Here is a 20144-nt window from a genome sequence, read left to right as displayed (position 1 = left end):
GGGGGATATATTGTTGCTGGGGTGAGATCCATTGTTGCTAGGGGGATATATTGTTGCTGGGGTGAGATCCATTTTTGCTAGGGGGATATATTGTTGCTGGGGTGAGATCCATTGTTGCTAGGGGGATATATTGTTGCTGGGGTGAGATCCATTGTTGCTAGGGGGATATATTGTTGCTGGGGTGAGGTCCATTGTTGCTAGGGGGATATATTGTTGCTGGGGTGAGGTCCATTGTTGCTGGGGGATATATTGTTGCTAGGGGGACCCATTGTTGCTAGGGGGATATATTGTTTCTGGGGTGAGGTCCATTGTTGCTGGGGGGATATATTGTTGCTGGCTCCAGAGGATCTATTTTGCAGATTTTCTTGTTATTAGACCAGAACAAATGCCTTAAAAAATTTTTAGCACCACAAAATTACACTTGGGGCAGTACTAGGAGGTGGGCGGGGGTGGAACCAAGGTGCGGTGCTCAGTGGAAGGTAGGGGGCGGAGTCAAGGGGGGACTCAGAAGGGGGGAGGTCCTGCACCTATTTGCTGAGAAAAAAAGCCCTGCAGTTATTAAAGCAGTGGTTTCCAAACTGCAGTCCAGGGGACACTATTTCATTCATTGACACCAACAATGGGGCACAATTCCTACACCACACCAGCACCGTGATAGAGAGCACTGACACCAGCACTGAGATAGAGAGCACTGACACCAGCACCGTGATAGAGAACACTGACACCAGCACCGTGATAGAGAGCACTGAGACCACACCAGCACCGAGATAGAGAGCACTGAGACCACACCAGCACCGAGATCGACAGCACTGACACCACACCAGCACCGAGATAGAGAGAGAGCACTGACCCCAGCACCGAGATAGAGAGCAATGACAGCAGCACTGATACCTGCAACTCACTGCGGGACCCAAAAATATGACACCGCTCAACCTCTTCAAACAGGAGGGTACGGGCATATAGTACTGTGTGCTTTTTTTGTACAAAGAAGTGAGCCAAAGGTAGAAAAAAGGTTTGTGTGCTCGATTAAATAAATCGTTTATAGAGTTATGCATATACATGGTCTACTGGTCACATGTGTTGAATTCCTCCGAGATCCATGCCTCATTCATTTTTATAAATGTCAGGTAGTCAACACTGTCGTGAGCTAGGCGAGTACGCTTATCGGTCACAATCCCCCCTGCTGCGCTGAACGTCCTTTCGGACAGGACACTGGACGAGGGGCAAGTCAACAGTTCCATTGCAAATTGGGCAAGCTCTGGCCAGAGGTCAAGCCTGCCCACCCAGTAGTCCAGGGATTCATCACTTCTGAGAGCGTCCACATCGGCCGTTAACCCGATGTAGTCAGACACCTGTCGGTCTAGGCATTCCCTGATCCTGGATCCAGATGACACCTGTCGATGGGTCGGCTGAAAGAATGACCTCATATCAGAAGTCACCAACACATCTTCAAACCGCCCTCTTCTTGCAGGCGCTGTTGGATTGGTACCCGCAACTCCTTCTCTGGGAGTGGGAATTGCTCCTCTGCCAGCGCACGCAAAAGCAGAATGCAGCAGTTGTCGAAGAAAGGTCTGTAAGTGCTCCATTCTGACAGCCCTCTGTGACGGCGGTAACATTTCCACCATATTGTGTTTGTACCGGGGGTCTAAGTATGTTGCCACCCAGTACTGGTCCTTGACCCTTATGCTTTTTATATGGGGGTCCCTGTTAAAACACTGGAGCATGAAGGCCCCCATTTGCACTAAACTGGAAGCGGTGTGGTGGCCTGGCTCCTGCTCATCATCCAGGATAATGTCGTCCTCCTTGTTCTCTCCCCATCCATGCACAACAACAGGGATCTCAGAAAGGTTTAAAGCATGCTCTTCTTGCTCCTCCTCATCCGGCCCGGCACCATCCTCCTCTGACTCCTCTTCAGACTCCTGTTGACTTGTCTCTGATAGAGTAGCCCCCCCGGGAATTCATCCAGCATTGCGACTTTCTCATCTTCCTTCTCCTCCATGGCTTGATCAATGACACAACGCAATGCACGCTTCATAAAGAAGGCATAAGGTACCATGTCACTGATGGCGCCATGGCTGTGACTGACCAGTTTGGTGATCTCCTCAAATGGCCGCAGAAGTCTGCATGCGTCGCGCATGAGCAGCCACTGGCGCGGTGGAAAAAAAACAAGCTCCCAGAACCTGTTCTGCCGCAGAGTTCGTACAGGTAGTCATTAACTGCACGTTTCTGCTGGAGCAGCCTATCAAGCATATAGAAGGTTGAGATCCATTGCGTCGGGCAATCGCAAATAAGACGTCTGACCGGCAGATTGTGTCGCAACTGAATGTCAGCAAGGCGAGCCATAGTAGCTGGTGATTTGCAGACTGTCCCTCAGTCCCTACACTGATAAAAGACAGCTGCAGAATCGGGCAGCAATCAACAGCACAGCAGTCAGCAGCAGTGCACCACAACCCTATATACTGTACACCTATACCAGTCCTTAAAAGGACCTTTGTGGACCTAGTAGCTAGTGATTTGCAGACTGTCCCTCAGTCCCTACACTGATAAAAGACAGCTGCAGAATCGGGCAGCAATCAACAGCACAGCAGTCAGCAGCAGTGCACCACAACCCTATATACTGTACACCTATACCAGTCCTTAAAAGGACCTTTGTGGACCTAGTAGCTAGTGATTTGCAGACTGTCCCTCAGTCCCTACACTGATAAAAGACAGCTGCAGAATCGGGCAGCAGTCAAGTATAATATAATTTCTATATTTGGAAGAAAGTATATTATACGTGTACAACCCTATATACTGTACACCTATACCAGTCCTTAAAAGGACCTTTGTGGACCTAGTAGCTAGTGATTTGCAGACTTTCCATCAGTCCCTACACTGATAAAAGACAGCTGCAGAATCGGGCAGCAATCAGCAGCCACAGCAGTCAGCAGCAGTGCACCACAACCCTATATATTGTACACCTATACCAGTCCTTAAAAGGACCTTTGTGGACCTAATAGCTAGTGATTTGCAGACTGTCCCTCAGTCCCTACACTGATAAAAGACAGCTGCAGAATCGGGCAGCAGTCAAGTATAATATTCTTTCTATATTTGGAAGAAAGTATATTATACGTGTACAACCCTATATACTGTACACCTATACCAGTCCTTTAAAGGACCTTTGTGGACCTAATAGTAATAGCTAGTGATTAAACTGACTGTCCCTACTCCACACAGCGTCCTGTCCCTACACTGACAAAAGACAGCCGCAGAATCAGTCAGCAGTGCACTCAGCAATCACCAGCACAGCAGTGCACTGAACCCTATATACTGTACTACACCTATACCAGTCCTTAAAAGGACTTTTGTGGACCTAATAGCTAGTGATTTGTGTCACTACATTCTCTCCCTGCTCCACACAGCGTCCTGTCCCTACACTGACATAAGACAGAATGTAAAATGGCCGCCAGATCAGGTCTATTTATAAGGTAGGGGGAATGTCCAATTGTCCATGTGCTGAAATGTCTCAATTGGCTGTCCTGTACCTTATGATGGATGTGTCATCATGGGTCAAAATTGTTTCACAATGTAAACGCATATGTCCGCAGGGCGAACAGCGCCAGAAGTCCGCCGGTTTGGCGAATCGCGAACACGCAAAATTTGCCGCGAACCGACCGCCGGGCGAACAGCAAGGCCATCTCTAACCAACAATGGGGCACAATTCTTTCCAATAACACCAACAACGGGGTACAGTTCTTTCCAATAACACCAATAATGGGGCACAGTTCCTCTCAGTGACACTAACGACGGGGCACAATTCCTACCCACGACATCAATGATGGGGCACAATTCCTCCCAATGACACCAACAATGGGGCACACTTCTTCCGAATGACACCAACAATGGGTCACAATTCCTACCAATAACACCAACAATGGGGCACAATTCTTCCCCCCAATGATACAAATGATGGGGCCCAATTCCTCTCAGTGACACCAACGATGTGGCACTATTCCTACCAATAACACCAACAATGGGGCACAGCTCTTCCCAATAACATCAATGATGGGCCACAGTTCCTTTCAGTGACACCAATGATGGGGCACAGATCCTTTGATTACACCAACAATGGGGCACAAATCTTCCCAATGACACCAATGATGGGGCACAATTCCTACTAATGATATCAATGAGGGGGCACAATTTTTCCCAATGACATCAATGATGGGGCACAATTCCTACCAATGACATCAACAATGGGACACAGTTCCTTCCAATGACACCAACAATGGGGCACAATTCTTTCCATTAACAACAATGATGGGGCACAATTCCTCTCAGTGACACCAATGATAGGGCACAATTCCTACCAATGACAACAAAGATGGGGCACAGTTCATGCCACTGACACTAACAATGGGGCCCAATGACACCAATAATGGGGCACAATACCTAACAATGACACCAAAAAATGGGTCACAGTTCCTCCCACTGACACCTACAATGGGGCCTAAAGACACCAATGATGGGCCACAATTCCTTTCAGTGACACCAAAGATGGGGCTATGTTTACTCCAACTGATGCTATGACATGTTCTACTCCCGGTGGTCACACTCCGGCCTCCCTAAAATCTGGAGGACAGTAAACTGGCCCTTTGTTTAGAAAGTTTGGAGACCACTGTATTAAAGGAAACCAACACATTTTTTTTTACCCCTAATCATCCACTAGATGGCGATGAAGGCCTTTCACAGTTCATCACTGTTATTTGTCAGGAGTCAGAGGTGAAAAGGTTTGAGTTCCTCTCTGCAGGAAATCCTCTGACCACCAGAGGAAAGGTCATCAGCACCTCCAGGTCACAGGTCACATCTCTCAGCAAACAAAAGTATTGATTTTCAAGACAGGCTATTTTATTCAGGAATTAACCTTTTCATCACCAGAATGCAATAATAAATGCTCAGGGTTTCTGCATAGCCATTTAACTGGTCTGACTGGTGGAAACATCATCGCTATTGACAAGCAATAAAGAAATGTGATAGAAAGTCGAATTCTAGCCTATGCAATGCAAAAGTCAAGAACAAAAAATACTTCTGGGCTGGAGTACTACTTGCTGACCGGGTCTTTTCTGGAACTTTTTGTTTGCAGGCTTAAATTTGTATTTTTTGCTGGAAAACTACTTAGAACCCCCAAACACTATACATTTTTATTAGCACAGACGCTAGAGAATATAATTTCACGTCACACTGTATTTGTGCAGCGGTATTTTAAACACTTTTTTTTTTAATTAAAAAAAAAACCCAATAAGGTTAGTCCAATTTTTTTGTACTTGTAGCGCTGGCTCCTTGAAATGTAATGTTACACCTGAACTGCAGTTTGGTTTGGGTATAATTATTCCAAATTTGGACCTCGGCATCAGTCTGACTGGACTATAGGGTGTTCAGCCTGGCCATAGGGGGCACTGTCTCTTCTGGCAGGCATGGAACCACAGTCTGGTTGGGTGCTTTAGGGTTACTTTCTCTCGGAGCCAGGCCAGTGGGAGTGTCACTCTTGCTGTGCTTTCTGGGAGAGGGTACTTAAGACATGGATGTCACTTGGTTTGGGGGTTCCGGTCCAGAAGTATGTTCTGACTCCATGGTCCTAGTCCTCCTGACCAGCCCCCAGGAAGGCTATGGCCTGGGGTGCGGATCCACCCGACTTTATGTCTCGGGGCTGGCTAGTCCGTGGCAATTAAACTAAAGAAAGGATTCCAAGGTGGTCCAGTGCCTTCTCAGTTTGTGGAGAAGCCCATCAACTTCGTAGCTATCCAGGGGAGGACTTTTTAGAAGAAGGCCACGTATGGGTTGGCTTCTTAGCAAGAGCCTGGTGAGGCTGAGGGACCTAAGTGAATCCAATCTCGTGGGTATCGCCAAACCGGCTGAAAGATCAAGGTATCACATGAGTGTTCTACTACAAGTCCTAGTTTCCTGCATGTTCTACAATAAAGTCTGTGGCAGAGACTTATTCCTGATTTAAGCACCTTGTTGGCTGCTAGGCCTTGTGAGAGAGGGACTATCCAACTTGAGTGAACATCCAGCTGTGAATGGGCTATTCTCTGGATTCAGTCAAAGTAAGCAAGTTCTTTATTATTGACTTTGACACTAAGCCCTTGTATACACGGTCGGACATTCCGACAACAAAATTCGTCGGATTTTGTCCGAAACTGGTGTTGCATACATACGGTCAGACAAAGCCCTTGTACACACGATCGGAGATTCCGACGGAATGTGTCCTATCGGACCGTTTTGTCAGATAATCCGACTGTGTGTGGTATGCATCGGACTGTTTCCGTCGGAATATCCGTCGGACCCAATTTTCCAACTTCCGACAAACTGGTCCAATCGGACATACTCCGATCATGTGTAGAGAATTTTGATCGGACAAAGTGCCACGCATGCTCTGATCAAATTCCTACATCAAAGCTATTGGCTACTAGCGTGAACGTAGTCCTGTCGTAACGAAATAACGTCATCACGTTCTGAACGATCGGATTTTCAGACAACTTGGTCCAACCGTGTGTATGCAACAGTTTCGGACACAATACGTCGGACAAAATCCGGATTTGGTTGGCAGAATGTCCGACCGTGTGCACAAGGGCAAAGTTGTCGGAAAATCGCATAGTTCGGAACGTGATGATGTAATTTAGTTACGACGGGACTACATTCAGGCTAGTAGCCAATAGCTTTGGTCTAGGAAATTGATTTGAGCATGCGTGGCACTTTGTCCGATCGGAATTCTCTACAAACGATCGGCAAGGTCCGATCGGATCATGTTGTCGGAAAATTTTATAACCCAGCTCTAAAACTTTGTCGGTCGGATATTCAGACGGAAACAGTCCGATGGAGCCCACACATGGTCAGATTATCCGACAACGCGGTCCGATTGGACATTTTCCGTCGTACAAGGGCTAAGAGTACCTGAACTTTCCTCCAAACCCTCTGATCCTATACTAAGAGACTGATCGTTAACTACGTTTTTGCAAATATAAATCCCTTTATGTGGATCTGTCGTGACCGTCAGTCTCTAAAGTTTCTGGGCCATCTACCATGGGAAACCCCTAGATGCAAATCGAGGTGAAGAAGGTAACAGTAAGCCCAATCAAACCAGCAGCTCCTTCGGGGGTCAGTGCTACATACTGTATAACGTGAAAGATGATCTTACGCCAACTAAATAGATATCTAACATGTAATGCTTTAAAATTGTGCACGCTCGTGGAATGGTGGCAAACTACGGTACTTAAAACTTTCCATAGGTAAAGCTTTACAAATGTTTACTGGTTACCTGTTTAGAGTTGCAGAGGAGGTTTTGTGCTCTCGCTCTAACAATCGCGGTGATACCTCACATGTGAGGTTTGAGCACTTTTTACATATGTGGGTGCGACTTATGTATGCGTTCGCTTCTGGGCGTGAGCTCAGAGGGACGGGGCGCTTTAAATCTTTATTTTATTTTATTTTTTTACACTGTTTCTTTTTTTTGTTTCTTTTTTTTATCACTTTTATTCCTATTACAAGGAATGTAAACATCCCTTGTAATAGAAATATGGAATGACAGGACCTCTTTATTAAGAGATCTAGGGTCAAAAAGACCCCAAATCTCTCATTTACCTTTAAAAGCTAAAAAAAAATCTAAAAAAAATAAAATTTTGCCTTTACAAGAAAACAAAAAATCAGCTCTTTAAGGCCTTGAGGCAGAAGTGACGTCACACGTCGCTCTGGTCCTCCAAGGGCATAGAGCTGAGTGGGAGCCATCTTGTCCTCACTTGACTTCCTGCCCATCCCTCCAGCAGATCAGATTGTTTCCGACCTTTAGCGATCTCTGCAGTAAACAGGGAAAGGACCAGGAAGCGCTGGAGGGGGGGGCACCTCTTCCTCTAAAAATGATCTTGCGGCGAGTGCGTCGCTGAGACCACTTTTATTTTGTAGACAATCGCACACAGAATAAGAGGATACTGGGGTCATGGCAGCTAGCTGCTGCCACAATAACGGTATTTAGTGGTGAAAGTAATGACATAAATGTACTGTGGGCGGTCGTCAATTGGCTAAATTCCAACTCTGGGCTCCTCCGTGGCACCCCCTGACTGCCCTTCTCCCCCTCAACTGATGTCTGGTGAGTCTCGATTTCAGCTGCGACATTCAGATTGTTGGGTCACAATTTGGTGTAAACAACATGAAAACATTTATCCATCCTGCATTGTATCACCGGTTCAGGCTGGTGGTGTTGGTGTAATGGTGGGGGGGATATTTTCTTGGCACACTTTGGGCCTCTTAGTACCAATTGAGCATCATATTAAGCACCATGGCCTACCTGAGTATTGTTGCTGACCATGTTCACCCCTTTATGACTACAGTGTCCCCATCTTCTGATAGCTCCTTCCAGCAGGATAATGCACCATGTCACAAAGCTCCAATCATCTCACCACTGGACAATGAGGTCCCTGTACTCCAATGGCCTCCACACTCACCACATCTCATCCAATAGAACACCTGTGGAATGTGGTGGAACAGGAGATTTGCATCATGGATGTGCAGCTGACAAATCTGCAGCAACTGCATGATGCCATCATGTCACTATGGACCAAACTCTCCTTGTTGTATAAATGCCACGAAGAATGAAGGCAAAAGGAGGTCCAACCGGTACTAGCCAAACCTAATAAAGTGGCCAGTGAGTGTATATTTCTAGAACCACAAACCTCCCAACATTTTGAGATGGGAATGAGGGACACCTACTAGCAAACGTATGTAGGCATAGGATACGTCCCCTGTCACACCCCTTTAAAGGAGATTTAATAAAAAAAAAAAAGTTAATTAAATCCACAAGGACTTTTTTTTTACCACTACTATTCCTTCATATTGGCTTTTGAAATGTACAAATGCAGCAATTTAGAATTTGGATAAAAGGTTTAGCACTGGGAAACACTTTTTAAAAGAAAAAAAGTGCATTTTATATACAATTATAAAGATCAGAGCAAAATGAGGGACAAATGTGGAGGAATGAGGGACAGAGGGACATTGCTCCAAATCAGGGACAGTCCCTCTAAATCAGGGACAGTTGGGAGGTATGGAACCATATCTGCTATATTATACTGATTTACATTGTCTGTTTGCTTTCTGATGTTTTTGTTATATTGCACATTTTTTTGCACAGATTTCATTTTTAAGATATCACTTTTGTTGCATAATTTATGGAGAGGATTTAATTACAGCACTTCAGCTATCATTCTATGTATGTGCATTTCATTAGTGTGGTGATTGCACTTTGTGTGGTGGCTGCTCTGAAAAAATTGTGTTTCTTTTTTTATTTTTGCACTATCAATAGCACAGAGTTCTTTAACATATATATTATATCTTCTCACACTACTATTACTGGCTGGATCACCAGGTGAAAAAATAAGGAAATAAAGGTATAAAATTGTAGAAAAAATAAAAATAATGCCATTAAGAACTGGTTACCTGAAAAATATTACATTGTTGGTTTTGGCTTCATAGGTTTATATTCATTTTAAAACCTCGTATATCGGAGAAGTTTCAAGGAACGAGTTGACTTTTGCCATTCTGCTGTGAGAGCTGAGAAAAGGGAATGAATGGGGCTGATCTGTCTGCATGAAGAATACTCCATTCCCCACCTCCTCCCCCCAGCCTGGGCTATCCCACAATTATTAGACTGCTGCAGAGGAGCTGCCAGAACACGGACCGCAGACAGAGACTCACTCAGCTGTCCTTTCACCCAGCACATGGAGATGCTTCATTCTCCCTAGAGCAAGATTGCTGGTCTCCCGGAATCTACTCTCCAAAAACTTTGGGTGGATTTGTACCCTTGGTTCTACACTGTCCCTCACCACATTTCTAGAGGAAAAAGAAAAAACGTTGTGGTTTGGGTGGATTTGTACCTTTGGTTCTGCCTCGTACATCTCTGAATTTCCAGAAGAAAAAGAAAACGTTGTGGTTTGGGTGGATTTGGACCCTTGGTTCTGCATTGTCCCTCACCACATTTCTAGAGGAAAAAGAAAAAAAACTTTGTGGTTTGGGTGGATTTGTACCCTTGGTTCTGCCTCGTACATCTCTGAATTTCCAGAAGAAAAAGAAAACGTGGTTTGGGTGGATTTGGACCCTTGGTTCTGCCTCGTCTATCTCTGAATTTCCAGAAGAAAAAGAAAACTTTGTGGTTTGGGTGGATTTGTACCCTTGGTTCTGCCTCGTCCATCTCCGAATTTCCAGAAGAAAAAGAAAACTTTGTGGTTTGGGTGGATTTGTACCCTTGGTTCTGCCTTGTACATCTCTGAATTTCCAGAAGAAAAAGAAAACGTGGTTTGGGTGGATTTGGACCCTTGGTTCTGCCTCGTCTATCTCTGAATTTCCAGAAGAAAAAGAAAACTTTGTGGTTTGGGTGGATTTGTACCCTTGGTTCTGCCTCGTCCATCTCCGAATTTCCAGAAGAAAAAGAAAACTTTGTGGTTTGGGTGGATTTGTACCCTTGGTTCTGCCTCGTCCATCTCCGAATTTCCAGAAGAAAAAGAAAACTTTGTATTTGTGGGTTCATTGTACCCTTGGATCTGCCCGAATTTTATTACCAAATTTCCAGTGGAAAAACAGAATTTTACAGGTTGTCTTAATTTGTATGCTAAGTGCTTCTGCGCCCAACTCAGAATTGCCACAGGAAAACAAGAACTTTGTGGTTGGGCTGGATTTGTACACCTGGTTCTTCCCCAATCCATCACCAAATTTGCAGAAGAAAAATAAATTTCTGCGGTTTGCGTGGATTTGTACCTTTGGTTCTGGTTCTGCCAAATTTCCAGAGGAAAAAGAGAATTTTGCAGTTTAAGTGGAGTTGTACACCTGGTTCTGCCCGAATTTCATTACCGAATTTCCAGAGGCAAAGCAGAATTTTGCCATTTGCGTGAATTTGTACCCTTGGTTCTTCCCCACTCATCACCGCATTTTCACAGGAAAAATAAAACTTTATAGTTTGGGTGGATTTGTATACTTGGTTCTGCCTCATCCATTACTGAATTTCCAGAAGAAATAGAAAACTTTGTGGTTTGGCTGGACTTTTACACCTGGTTCTGCCCCAATTCATCACCAAATTTCCAGAAGAAAAATACATCTCTGTGGTTTGGGTGGATTTGTACCTTTGGTTCTGGTTCTGACAAATTTCCAGAGGAAAAAAGGAGAATTTTGCAGTTTGAGTGGAGTTTTATGCCTGGTTCTGCCCAAATTTAATTACCGAATTTTCAGAGGCAAAGCAGAATTTTGCCTTTTTCAAGTGGATTTGTACCTTTGGTTCTTCCCCATCCATCACCGCATTTTCACAGGAAAAAGAAAACTTTATGGTTTGGGTGGATTTGTATCCTTGGTTCTGCCTCATCCATTACCGAATTTCCAGAAGAAAAATCTTTGTGGTTTGGGTGGATTTGTACCCCTGGTTCTGTCCCATCCATCACCGAATTTCTAGAGGAAAAATAAATCTTTGGGTGACTTTGTATGCCTGGTTCTGCCCCGTCCATCACCGAATTTAGAGGAAAAAATAAATCTTTGTGGTTTTAGGTGGATTTGTACCCTTGGTTCTGCCCCATCCATCACCGAATTTCCAGAGGAAAAACAGAAACCTTTGTGGTTTTTGGCAAATTTGTATGCTTGGTTCTGCCTTGTCCATCACCAAATTTTCTGTAGAAAAAGAAAAACTTGCATACTTGATTCTGCCCCATTCATCACTGAATTTCCAGAAGGAAGAGAAAACTTTATGGTTTGAGTGAGTTTGCACACTTGGTTCTGCCTTGTCCTACACCAAATTTCCAGAAGTAAAAGAAAACGTTGCTTTGTTCTGCCCTGGGCACTAGAAGTCATGGTTGCCTTCCGGCGGAGGATGTGGATCTGTGGCCATCATTCTTGGGATAGAAAATGGATGTGGGTCTTGTTTCTGTGGTTGGGATTCGTAGAGTTCAGCTTAGCAGACATGTACAGCTCCATGTCGAATATCCAACAAGCTCTGGAGACGGAGAAGGTATTAATAGAGCACCTGGGGACTTACTTGGAGGAGGAGACCTTCCGGCTTAATGACCTACGCAGGTAAGATGATCATAAAAGTCGCCGTAATTACTTTTTTTTATCTTGTAAAGCTGACCATACACCAGTAGAATTTAACTGGAAATTGTTTCTTTTCTGAACATTCATTCAAATTTTTTTTAATGGTTAGTTAAAATTATTTTAGACGGTAGTGATGAGAAAATTCTAAAGAGCAGGATGGAAATTTTTTCTTGAGCGAAGAAAAATCTAACTGTGAGTGTGGCTCGGGACAGAAATGTACATAATGTAATAAAACACATTTGATACCTCTGGGATTCCATTCAAAGAGCGGATCTGGTAGAAATTTGAAGGGCTTTAGAACAAATTTAGTCTGTAGATGGTAGTAGATTGCAAAGTCAAATGTACTGATGACCATTTCTACACGAAAGAATTTCAAACAATGTATGGCCAACTTTAGGTGGAACTGAAGGTAATTTTTTCAAAATGTCAAATAGAATAAAGGGAGGGTTATAACCCCTGTTTGTTTTTTTGTTTTTTTGATATCCATCTTCAATTGAGGAGATTTTAGTTCAAGTCCTGCCCTATAACCAAAACAGGAAGTGAAAGAAAACCCCTTCAAAATGAAGGCACCCCTGTTTGGAACTCATGTCCCCACTGGAAGTTTGGAAATACCTTTTACTTTTATGTTCGGTGATAATAATCACCAGGAAAAACAGAGAAGGTGAATAAGAAAAAGAATCGTCTTTAAAGTGACATTATAGCCTCGGTTTTTTTCAACACTTTCAGAAGCTGTTTTAATTTTATACTGAGTATGCAGCTTCATAATCTTTTTACTCCTGGCCTAATTTTAGTTACTCCTGGCCCAGTTTAGGCTGGTGCCGTGACTGCTGCCCCAGGTTCCCTGTATCAGGCTGGCTCCTTAAGAGAACTTAAGAGTACAGGGATGGTGGGAATCCCTAACATTGGGCGCAGCAGGTGTTTAGACCCAGGAAGTCAGCACAGGGATGGTGGGAACCCCTCATAATGGGCACAGCAGGTATACAGAGCTGGAAACTCAGTACAGGGATGATGGGAACTCCTCATAATGGCTACAGCAGGTGTTCAGCCCCGGGAACTTAGTACAGGGATGGTGGGAACCCCTCATAATGGGCACAGCAGGTATACAGAGCTGGAAACTCAGCACAGGGATGATGGGAACTCCTCATAATGGCTACAGCAGGTGTTCAGCCCCGGGAACTTAGTACAGGGATGGTGGGAACCCCTCACAATGGGCACATCAGGTGTACAGACCCAAGAACTTAGCACAGGAATGGTGGGAACTTCTCATAATGGGCACAGTAGGTGTACAGACCCGGGAACTCAGCTCAGGGATGGTGGGAAGCCCTCATAATGGCCACAGCAGGTGTTCAGACCCGGGAACATAGCACAGGGATGGTGGGAACCCCTCACAATGGGCACATCAGGTGTGAAGACTCAGGAACTCACCACAGGGATGGTGAGAACCCATCATAATGGGCACAGCAGGTGTACAGACCCAGGAACTCAGCACAGGGATGGTGGAAACCCCTCATATTGGGCGCAGCAGGTGTACAGACCCAGGAACTTAGATCAGGGATGGTAGAAACCCATCATAAAGCGCACAGCGGGGGTACAGACCCAGGAACTCAGCACAGGGATGGTGGAAACCCCTCATATTGGGCACAGCGGGTGTACAGACCCGGGAACTCAGCACAGGGATGGTGGGAACCCCTCATATTGGGCACAGCGGGTGTACAGACCCGGGAACTCAGCACAGGGATGGTGGGAATCCCTCGTAATGGGCACAGCCAGTGTGCAGACCCGGGAACTCGGCACAGAAAAGGTGGGAACCCTCACCCACATTTTAATTAAGTAAATTAGCAAACTCAATCACTAAAATCAACATGTTGATGTCATGGGTTATTTTCAATTTGTGAAGCTTTTATTAAAATAATCCTCAGTGATCCTGCCATACGAAGGTCCTTTCTTTTATGAAGTGACAATCCCCCAACTTCCAGTTGTGATCCTGTGTTGTCACTCTGTCATTAGCTCTCCCAGTGGAGAATACAAGAGGCCCTGCTAATGCACATTGCACAAACATGGGCCACCATTGTCACCACAGGAATTCACCTCTAGCAGCCATTGCTGGAGGGCACGTACCATAAGCAAGAAATTGATGCAAAGAGGCTGCGGGAGATCAACAGCACAAACATGCAGCAAAAGATGAAAAAAGTGAAAGCAGTATTTTTTTTTTTTGTTATGTCAATTGTTTATGATACACAGGGCTTTGGCATAGTTAATGTTATTGATTTTAGAGTTTACAGCTAGTATAAGAGATATCAGAACAGAATTTGTCATTTGTTCTCAACCAAAGCAAATATGTTCAATCACACACCAGCTTCCTATATCTCCCATTAGAAAGCTAGAAGCTGATACTATAATCCCCCCATACCCGGAGGGGTTCTGTGGGCCCCGGGTTTATGTGATTTGTACTGGGACCCAGTGAGCAGTCTCTGTATATGATTAGAATATTCGGGGATATGATGATCTGTGCTCGGAAGCTCACAGCGGATGGGATATGGCTAGTTTAGTAGCTTTTGGCAATTACTGAGGATAAAAAATACACAAACACTTCATTTAGAGAGAGATGCAGAGCAGACCCTACCATGGAGGGGTCTACAAGACCAGAGAAAGGGCCCCTTTGTCTACAGACCAGCACAGACATCGGCTCATGCTGAAAATGAATGTGCTGCATCTGTAATGTGTTATGTAGATGCCACTGAGAGGACAAGAAGGAGAGCGAGATATGAGATAGATGATAGATAGATAGATCATTTTTTGGATATTAGATAGATACATACACTATATTGTCGAAAGTATTGGGACACCTGCCTTTACACGCACATGAACTTTAATGGCACCCCAGTTTTAGTCCGTAGAGTTCAATATTGAGTTGGCCCACCCTTTGCAGCTATAACAGCTTCAACTCTTCTGGGAAGGTTTAGGAGTAGGGATGAGCTTCGTGTTCGAGTCGAACGTACGTTCGACTCGAAGATTGGCCGTTCGGCCGTTCGGCGAATTCCGAACGTTTTGGCCGTTCGCGTCAAAATTCGAGTGACGCGCGCGCGGACCACAATGCACTGCGTTGGCGCAGTGCATTGCTGCCCGATGATTGGCCAAGCATGCACTGTGACCCCGCATGCTTGGCCAATCGCAGCGCCGGCAGCGAGGAGAGCCATGATTGGCCACAGGCATCCTGCCTGTGGCCAATCATAGCTCAGGCTGTGTAGTGCACGCCCCACACTATATAAGGCCGCCTTTAAGGCGGCCTCCTGTAGTGTGTTACTTTGCATCTGAAGCAGTGGGTGTTCTGTGTACCTTCAACACAGTACACACCAATCGTTTTTGGCTGATTTCCTATCTTGCTGCTGTGTAGTGGTTGTTGTCTGTGCCCTGACTGCAGTATACACCACTATATTCACCTCACCTATATAGCTAGTGATCTAGCTTTAACCACTTAACAACTGCCCATTGCCGATTAACGGCTTCAGGGCGGTTGTTTAACTCAGAGAGGCCGTTAATTAACGGCCTCCCAGAATTCTGCTCTCGCGTGCCCCGAGGTGTGCGCACTCGAGAGCATCCGTGACCGCCGGGTCCATAGGACCCGGCGCATCACGGTAAACGGCCGCTCATAGCGGCCGTTTACCACGTGATTGCTCCGTCAAATGACGGAGTGATCACTTGGAAACAAACCGGCGTCATGTTATGACGCCTGTTCCTCCCTCCCCTTTCTGTACCGATCGGTACAGCGGAGGGGAAAGAGATCGGTGTCAGCAGCGATGTGGGCTGCATCTGCAGTGCCCACATCGCTGCTCACCGAATTTAACCCCTCAATTCCCTGCCAATACTCTGCAATACCAGTGCATACTCTGCAGTACCCTGCCATTACTCTGCAGTACCCCGCCATTACTCTGCAGTACCCCGCCATTACTCTGCAGTGCAGTACCCCGCCATTACTCTGCAGTGCAGTACCCTGCCATTACTCTGCAGTGCAGTACCCCGCCATTACTCTGTAGTACCCCGCCATTACTCTGCAGTGCAGTACCCCGCCATTACTCTGCAGTGCAGTACCCTGCCATTACTCTGCAGTGCAGTACCCCGCCATTACTCTGCAGTACCCCGCCATTACTCTGCAGTGCAGTACCCCGCCATTACTCTGCAGTGCAGTACCCCGCCATTACTCTGCAGTGCAGTACCCTGCCATTACTCTGCAGTGCAGTACCCTGCTATTACTCTGTAGTACCCCGCCATTACTCTGCAGTACCCCGCCATTACTCTGCAGTGCAGTACCCTGCCATTACTCTGCAGTACCCCGCCATTACTCTGCAGTACCCCGCCATTACTCTGCAGTGCAGTACCCCGCCATTACTCTGCAGTGCAGTACCCCGCCATTACTCTGCAGTGCAGTACCCTGCCATTACTCTGCAGTGCAGTACCCCGCCATTACTCTGCAGTACCCCGCCATTACTCTGCAGTGCAGTACCCCGCCATTACTCTGCAGTGCAGTACCCCGCCATTACTCTGCAGTGCAGTACCCTGCCATTACTCTGCAGTGCAGTACCCCGCCATTACTCTGCAGTGCAGTACCCCGCCATTACTCTGCAGTGCAGTACCCTGCCATTACTCTGCAGTGCAGTACCCCGCCATTACTCTGCAGTACCCCGCCATTACTCTGCAGTGCAGTACCCCGCCATTACTCTGCAGTGCAGTACCCCGCCATTACTCTGCAGTGCAGTACCCTGCCATTACTCTGCAGTGCAGTACCCTGCTATTACTCTGTAGTACCCCGCCAATACCCCGCCAATACTCTGTAATACCCTGCCATAAATTGCCATACCCAGCCATACTCAGAGATACCCAGCCATACTCGGTGATACCCTGAAATACCCAGCTATAGACGCCCCCCACCCCTCACCGCCCTCCGGTGCTTCTACCAACTCGCCAGTACGATCAAAGCCAGAATCTTTTTTTTATTTTTTATTTCAGGCTTCCCAGCCTAGAGGTGAGATGTGGGGTCATATTGACCCCCCAGATTTCACTGTAAAGAGGACCTGTCACCCCATATTCCTATTACAAGGGATGTTTACATTTCTTGTAATAGGAATAAAAGTGATCAAAAATATATTTTTGGGAAAAAAAATGTCAAACTAAAATAAATAAAGTAAAATGAACAATAAAAAAATAAAATAAAAATTAAAGCGCCCATGTCCCCATGTGCTCGCATGTGCCACACATGTGAGGTATCGGCGAGAATGTTAGAGCGAGAGCAATAATTCTAGTCCTAGACCTCCTCTGCAACTCAAAACATGTAACCAGTAAAAAAATATTTAAAGCGTCGCCTATGGGGATTTTTTAAGTAGCGACGTTTGGCGCCATTCCACGGGCATGTGCAATTTTGAAGAGTGACATGTTTGATATCTATTTACTCAGCATAACTTCATCTTTCACTTTATGCAAACATTGGGCTAACAAGTGGTTAATAATAGAGCTTGCAGTCAGTAGTGTTAGGAGATAGTGCGTGCTGTCTGCGTGCTCTGTACCCAGTACATACCGCTATAATATAGGGCAGGCCCCTACTTTCAAACATCCAACTTACAAACATCTCCTACTTGCAAACGCAAGGAGACAGCAGCAAGTGAGATGAAAAAAGATGGACGACAAAACAAATTATACAGGGGTGATAACCCTTCCCTATGTTTTCCAAAAAGCTTAAAGATAGTTTTTTTGACTGGAGCTACACTTTAAAAATGTACCGGTTGAAAATGACAAACAGATTCAACTTAACACAACAAACCTACACAGTCCCTGTCTTGTTTGCACCGCCTGTATACTGCTGTTCTGAGTATATAGGGCCTGGGGGCCACACGCATTTCCTTTTTTTAATATGGGTACGGGGTTCCCCTTAATATGCGTACAAGACCCAAATAGGCTGGTAATGGGCAGGGAGGGCTACCCATGCCATGTTTCTCAATGATTTTCAACCATATTGCAGGAACCAGATATAACATTAAAACCGCAAGCAGTTTTAAATGGTGTTATTTCCGTTTAATGTCATTTTGTGCAGGGACTGTTCTAAACACGGGAAACACGTGGCACTTCACAGGCATACTACAGACACCCCCCAGGCACCATATTTAAAGGAATATTTCACTTTTTTTTTTTCACTTTAATCGTCATTAAAATCAGTGCTCCCACCAAAACGGTAGTTTTTAAAACTTTTTTTTGCAGTGACCCATGTCCCCTGAGGCAGGAGGCAGGTCGCCAAACCCTTTTTAGGACACTATCTTGCATATTAGCCGTTAAAATGAGCACTTTCCAATTCGAACGTTCGAGTCCCATAGACTTCAATGGGGTTCTAACGTTCGTACCGAACGCGGGGGTCGTTCGCAAGTTCTGGTGCAAACCGAACCGGGGGGTGTTCGGCTCATCCCTATTTAGGAGTGTGTCTATGGGAATATTTGACCATTCTTCCAGAAGCGCATTTGTGAAGTCAGGCACTGATGTTGGACGAAAAGGCCTGGCTCACAGTCTCTGCTCTAATTAATCCCAAAGGTGTTCTACGGGGTTGAGGTCAGGACTCTGTGCTGGCCAGTCAAGTTCCTCCACCCCAAATTCGCTCATCCATGTCTTTATGGACCTTGCTTTGTGCACTGGTCCAAATCATTTGGTGGAGGGAGTATTATGGTGTGGGGTTGTTTTCAGGGGTTGGACTTGGCCCCTTAGTTCCAGTGAAGGGAACTCTTAAGGCATCAGCATACCAAGACATTTTAGACAATTTCAGGCTCCCAATTTTGTGGGAACAGTCACTGTCCTTATGGACCTTGCTTTGTGCACTGGTCCAAATCATTTGGTAGAGAGGGGGTTGTTTTGCAGGGGTTGGGCTTGACCCCCTTAGTTCCATTGAAGGCGTCAGCATACCAAGACATTCCAGGTAATTTCATGCTCCCAACTTTGTGGGATGGCCAGTCAAGTTACTCCACCCCAATCTTGCACATCCATGTCTTTATGGACCTTGCTGTGTGAGCTGCTGTGCAGTCATGTTGGAACAAGAAGGGTCCATCCCCAAACTGTTCCCACAAAGAGACAAGACAGGTTGCAGAGAGAAGGCAGTGTGGAAGAGACAAGCAGGAGGCAGGGAGAAGGCAGTATGACAAAAGGGAGGTAGGGAGATGGCAGCATAGAAGAGACAAGCAGGAGGCTGAGAGAGAGTAAAATAGAAGAGACAAGCAGGAGGCAGAGAGAAGATAGTATATAAGAGACAAGCAGGAAGGTAGTATAGAAGAGACGAGTAGGAGGCAGTATAGAAGAGACAAGCAGTAAGGTAGTATACAAGAGAGGAGCAGGAGGCAGGGAGAAGGCAGCATGGAGGAGACAAGCAGGAGGCAGGGAGATGACAGTATAGAAGAGACGAGCGGGAGGCAAGGAGAAGGCAGTATGGAAGAGACAAAAGGGAGGCAGGGAGAAGACAGTATGGAAGAGACAAGCAGGAGGCAGGGAGAAGGCAGTATGGAAGAGACGAGCAGGAGGCAAGGAGAAGGGGGTATGGAAGAGACAAGCAGGAAGAAGGGGGAAGGCAGTATGGAAGAGACAAACAGGAAGCAGGGGGAAGGCAGTATAGAAGAGACAAGCAGGAGGCAGGGAGAAGACAGTATGGAAGAGACAAGCAGGAGGCAGGGAGAAGACAGTATGGAAGAGACAAGCAGGAGGCAGGGAGAAGACAGTATGGAAGAGACAACAGGAGGCAGGGAGAAGACAGTATGGAAGAGACAAGCAGGAGGCAGGGAGAAGGCAGTATGGAAGAGACGAGCAGGAGGCAAGGAGAAGGGGGTATGGAAGAGACAAGCAGGAAGAAGGGGGAAGGCAGTATGGAAGAGACAAACAGGAAGCAGGGGGAAGGCAGTATAGAAGAGACAAGCAGGAGGCAGGGAGAAGACAGTATGGAAGAGACAAGCAGGAGGCAGGGAGAAGACAGTATGGAAGAGACAAGCAGGAGGCAGGGAGAAGACAGTATGGAAGAGACAACAGGAGGCAGG

General features: G+C 45.9%; 1 protein-coding gene across 2 annotated transcripts in view; it reads left to right on the top strand.

The window, feature by feature from the left end:
- The first annotated feature begins 9672 nt into the window (after window positions 1-9672).
- P4HA3 (prolyl 4-hydroxylase subunit alpha 3) overlaps window positions 9673-20144 on the top strand; it is a 96213-nt gene continuing 85741 nt past the window's right edge. The window contains exon 1 of one of the 2 annotated variants that reach the window (XM_077451358.1): window positions 9673-12075. In XM_077451358.1, coding sequence (XP_077307484.1) covers window positions 11852-12075 — 224 coding nt within the window. In that variant the 5' untranslated portion in view covers window positions 9673-11851. The remainder of the gene's footprint in view (window positions 12076-20144) is intronic. The other variant, XM_077451357.1, reaches the window with a different exon arrangement.

Source organism: Lithobates pipiens, unplaced genomic scaffold (genome assembly GCF_037356315.1).
Source record: "Lithobates pipiens isolate NorthernLeopardFrog02 unplaced genomic scaffold, aLitPip1_a1.2 Scaffold_23, whole genome shotgun sequence".
Classification (NCBI taxonomy): Eukaryota; Metazoa; Chordata; class Amphibia; order Anura; family Ranidae; genus Lithobates; species Lithobates pipiens.
The sequence above is the reverse complement of the archived record's forward strand: the minus strand, read 5'-3'. Positions and strand labels throughout refer to the sequence as shown.